This window comes from Carex rostrata, chromosome 21 (assembly GCF_964058835.1).
Source record: "Carex rostrata chromosome 21, lpCarRost1.2, whole genome shotgun sequence".
Taxonomy (NCBI): domain Eukaryota; kingdom Viridiplantae; phylum Streptophyta; class Magnoliopsida; order Poales; family Cyperaceae; genus Carex; species Carex rostrata.
This window is the reverse complement of record NC_135938.1, coordinates 709,085-714,431: the sequence shown is the minus strand read 5'-3', so window position 1 is coordinate 714,431 and position 5,347 is coordinate 709,085. Positions and strand designations below refer to the sequence as shown.

Below are 5,347 nucleotides of genomic sequence, written 5' to 3'. Positions count from 1 at the left end.
AAAAAAAACAAAAACAATTAGGTATGTAACCATATAATAAATAACACATAACGAAGCATTAATTTCTGGGTTAAAAAGTCAAACCCCCATAACTAATTAATTATTTAATCTAAGATCAATCAATCAACTTGTTAGCTTAAGTTAACTCTCACATGGACCCCCCATTCCTATAGAACTCCCCTCAACTATTATTTTGAAGCCTCCATCCCTAGACAAATTAAGTCATCCTCAAAATATATATATATATATATATATATATATTTTTTTTTTTTTTAAAAAGAATAAAGGTACTTGGCTTTATCATTCGGTTGAGTTTCACGAGCAAAACTTGAACTGCCTTTCTTTCCCTCTTATCTTTAGACCTCTATTACAACTCTTGCACAAGGGGAAAGGAAGAAAGATCGAAAGAATGAGAACGACTGAATTTGCGCTTCACGCTGCAGATCCGGTGACTTTTCCGGATTCCTTCTATGCACTGGTTGATGATTTCGGAGACCCTTTTGTGAATCCGGGTGATGATAAACTACCAAATGCTTCAATAAACCAGATCCATGGTGACGAGCAGTCTCCCGCTCCACGAGTCAAAAGAAGGTATATATATATATATATATATCAATCTATCATGCACATCTACAATTTATATCTTGATATCTAAACATGTCAAATCATTTTTTTTTCTTTTTCTTTTTGATGAAAAACTGAATGTTTGGTATGGATGTATGTATGTGTGAAGGAAAATGGAAGAAAGAAAGATAGTAAGAGTACCGGTACCGGAAGAAGCATCAAGTACCGAGTTTATAGTGCCATCTGATGCTTGGTCTTGGAGGAAATATGGCCAAAAACCTATCAAGGGTTCTCCTCATCCAAGGTACCTACCCTCTATATATATGCATAAATGTTTTACTATTTGATTCAACACATTTGTTCATTCAGAAATCCATAAAAAGTCTCCAAACATATATATATAACCATAAGAAAGCAACAGATTAATGCACATAAATTGCACTGCTAATAAAAAAATAGCAAAGTAATCATTGGTATAGATCTAAAATGTTCCTTCTATATTAGATCTGAGATTCTGCATTTGAATAGCATGAGGTTACTATCTCAACAAGATTTATAAGTACATATAAATCGATGGATCTTAACAGAACCATTGCTTCAACCTCTCATATTCATATATGAATTTTGTGGGCATTTCAGGGGATATTACAAATGCAGTGGTGCGAAGAATTGCACCGCACAAAAACAGGTCGAACGTAGCCAGGCTGATCCCAACACGATTGTCGTCACCTACATATCAGAGCACAACCATCCGTGCCCCGCCCAAAAATCCTCCAATCCTTCAAAGAAAAAACTGCTATCCAACCCGGTATCTTCGCCTGAAGAAACCATATATACCACTGGTAGTGGCGCTACTGAAACTGGTACCCCTAATGCCGTAAAAGCTGCTGCTACTACTACTGATATTGCTGCTCCTACAATTGATTTTGTAGTAAATCAAGAAAGAATAATCGGCATGGAGAAGGTAATCACGAATCCGAAAAATGATGGTGATGATCTAGATCAAGTGTTTGGAAACATCAGTGTTGATCCAATTATAGGTGAAATTGATCAGTGGGATGATATATTCCCTTGTTTTAGAGAGTTGGAGGGAGATCCATTAGGCCTTTTCATGTCAAAAGGATTATTTGGTGAGGAATAAAGAAACGGATCAGGGAATGGATATCAGAAAGGCAACTTTTCAATTTTGTTCATTTTTTTTAATTATTTTGTTGGTTTGTTGATACCTTCATTTTCTAATAAATTGATCTTTTGATGTGACACAAAAATTGAGATTTTTATTGCAAATTTTATCGTGTTTAATCAAGGAATAGACTCAGACTTGTGTAATTATCCAGCAATTAATTCAATTTGAGAGGTTAGTTCCAAAATTTTGAAATGTTTGAATCAATTTATTTCCGATATTTTTTTGGTCTTCCATGAAAGCGAAAACTATCTATTTAATTACATTAATAAGAAATTAAGAAGAGAAGTTTGACTTGTTCTCTTTTCGTATCAGGCGGCGCAATTGAAGGTCAAATTGCTCTTACTTTATCCATTATTAAATTAATTTGTTGATGTTATATTTACAGCCAGATATTATACCTCGAATGGTACTTTCACACTATAATTTGTTCGTGCTGAAGGGTTTTTCAAAAATCGGAGATAGCATGTACAACTAGGATTGTAAATAGCACTATTTTATTTGTTTATCTTATCTATATCGTATCTTATAAGATAAAAAAAAATATTCATAAATTTATCAGATATGAATAAAATAAAGGAAGCAGCTAACAGTCTCCGACCCTCAGTCTCCCGAAAATTTCACGGACTTTTTACACTAATAATATAAACAAGTTCATTAGATCCTATAATACTATGAAAACAATTCTATAAACAAGTTCAATGGATGTTCTGCAAACCGCGTGGTCAATGAATAAAATACAATTGAAGTACAATCGGCAGTTAAACTGGGGACCACCTTCTAGAATGTATCTATTGAACCAGGACCAAATTTAAATTCTACAAATATAACCATAATTTTTTTTTTAAATTATCTTTTTATTTTAATTATTCAATAATTTTTTTTTGGCAACTTCTAGAAGGTCTTTGTTCAACAGTTTGTACGTTCTATCCACTTTCTAATTTTGTTTTATTTGAGTGATACTTCTGTAAATAATAGTGAACAATTCTGTAAATTTAAAAAAAAATTAAATTCTTTCAACAATTATGTCAACATATACAACGTAACACTGAAAAAAAATACAACAATTTTATATCAGACAAATCACTACTTACATACTCTCTAAAAATTATTATGCAAGTGTGTCAAAACTCTCATCACAATAGTAACCCAAATCCTATAACATAATCAAAATAATCCTCTAAACAAAACGCCATATTTCTATAAGCTAGTAAGATCTGTTCATCAATTCTGTCGAAACATAGAAAATATATATATTTTTTAAAAACAATTTTACAACAGACATTTTTTTACTTGCGTACTCTCTGAAAAATATTCTGCGAATGAGACAGAAGTCTCATTGCAAGAATAACCCTCTCCCAAGTTATGTCCTCCTGCAAAAACATATAAAAAAAGGGTTTTATTATTTACAAAAATTAAATTACAATAAGAAAACAAATATAAATAGATAATAAAATTTACCTGAGTAAAATTTATTTGAGTATCTATTATAAGGCAGTAGATGTAACGCAACACGAATATTGAACAGTCATGTGAACGATTCTATTTCGAGCATGCCTGAAAATCATAAAGATGTGTCTTCCATGAAGAGTCACCTGATACAAAGAAAAAAAAACATATAGTAGTCAATCTAAAGTTCTTTAAACATAACTGATATATCTATACAAATAGAACAATAATTATGTAAACTAACATCATAAGATATACTGGGTTGCAATTTTCTATACTTATCATACAAAACAGTAATTTATATTTGTATGATTTGGCAATTTCTAGAATTATTAAGCAATAACTCTATAAACACAGTTCAACAGTCCACTAGTCAGATAACTTTTTATCCATAGAAAAAAGAAATAATTTATAAAAAACACTCACGAAGACGCCATGCAACAAAAGAATCAGTCCACATTGTTGTATGCCATGCGCAATTTAAGTATGCTCCATTAGTTTCCCCAGCAGAAGTGAAGTAGAGGACTTGTTTCCGTTTCAAGTCATATGCAAAAAGTACCCAATGGTTCTTTGCACACACTGGGACAAAAAGCCACCTAACCTTCTCAAGTTGTTCTGAGAATAGTTGTGGAAGGTTTTTCAGAGCTGTCTCATGATCATACGCATGCATGATACTCTGCATAACAACAGAAAAACACAACAATAATTATAACAGGGCTATAACAACCTATCTGAGAATTTCAATAAACATATACAAATCTATAAAAATATATAGTTAATTCTATAAACATAACATATAAATTCTTCAAACTAACACACATGTGATTTGGTAAAAGCAATCTCCAAATACAGTAACAAAATAGAGCTAAATACATTCCATTAATTCACACCAATTTCATTTTACAAACATACACATCATTCATTCCAATAGTTCAGTTCAGTTCAGTTTCTTTCTACAAACATAAACATAAATGAATATAACTCTACAAACCCATGCAATTAAGTTCTGTATCTAAAATAAATAAATAAACAACTTACAACAATATAAGGTGATATGAAGAACCATGGTCTCTGACCGGCGTTTCCATTTGCATAACATTCAGCACAACGTCAACAAGCTTCATGAAATAGAAAAGAATGATTGAACTGACAATAATCAAGTTAACATTTAATTTGAACAAATAGAAAACAATACAAAATAACAGATACCTCGCTCGAAAGATCTACCTCAGGCATCAACAAATCCTTCATGAATTGAACCCTACAATAAATGTGCTGGTCAACCCTGTGCTCGAAAGCGGTTTCATTGTCTGTCACCTTCGATCACAAAATAACGAATTTGAGAAAGTCCAGTCAGCTTTGAATTTTCTGAACCAAAATGGTCTAAGTCTTCTTGGGCTAACATACTGATCTTTAAATTGCAACCATCGCAACTTTGGACGAGGTGGTGTGTAATGTTCTGAGACAACGATATTATAATATTCAGCTGGTAGTCCATCATCATGAACATCATTTCCCTTTGCCTGGTTCTTTCTTTAAACAACTGTTGTTACCTTCTTTTTTCGCACTGCCTTTTTCCCACCCTTTTCCAACACTTCCTTGCCCTAAAAAATATAAATTACATTATGCAAACACTCATACAACAATTTGAAATTCTAAGAATTGCAGTATTCTTTACCTCCACAATGACTTCTACTACTTCTGGGCTTTTTCCTTTGTCAACTTTTTTTTTCACAATTATCTCTTCAATATCACTATCCTGAAATTCATCAAACAGTTCTATAAATATAACTATTAGATTCTGTGAAGAAAAGCCAACAATTATGTAATATAAAATTAAAACTAATACTCACAGAGAAAAGAAGAAACCTATATCAAATAGAACACAATACCTTATCATTCAGCTCAACAGTTTTCACTAAATTTTTTTCCTGATAAACATCTTTCGGAAAATCATATTTCTCTTCAACTGGTACATCTTGTTCTTCCATTGCTGTTACAAAATCCTCATTCTCTTTCTCATCTTCTAACTCTGGTGAGCTTTGTGTAAGACCCAAACTAAATGATGGTTGCAATGCATCAACAGCTTCCTTCTGACGCTTGGTAAATTTCTTACAATCTTCCGGTTTAGTACTACTAAATTCCAACTTC

The 5,347-nt window shown here is 32.1% G+C and overlaps 1 protein-coding gene across 1 annotated transcript; it reads left to right on the top strand.

Annotated features, from left to right (window-relative positions):
* Positions 1–279: 279 nt before the first annotated feature.
* On the top strand, positions 280–1,832 carry LOC144573320 (putative WRKY transcription factor 14). Its single transcript, XM_078323066.1, has 3 exons — positions 280–591; positions 734–868; positions 1,204–1,832. The coding sequence occupies exons 1-3, from the start codon at positions 410–412 to the stop codon at positions 1,703–1,705; spliced, it is 819 nt and encodes a 272-aa protein (XP_078179192.1). The 5' UTR covers positions 280–409; the 3' UTR covers positions 1,706–1,832.
* Positions 1,833–5,347: the final 3,515 nt, after the last annotated feature.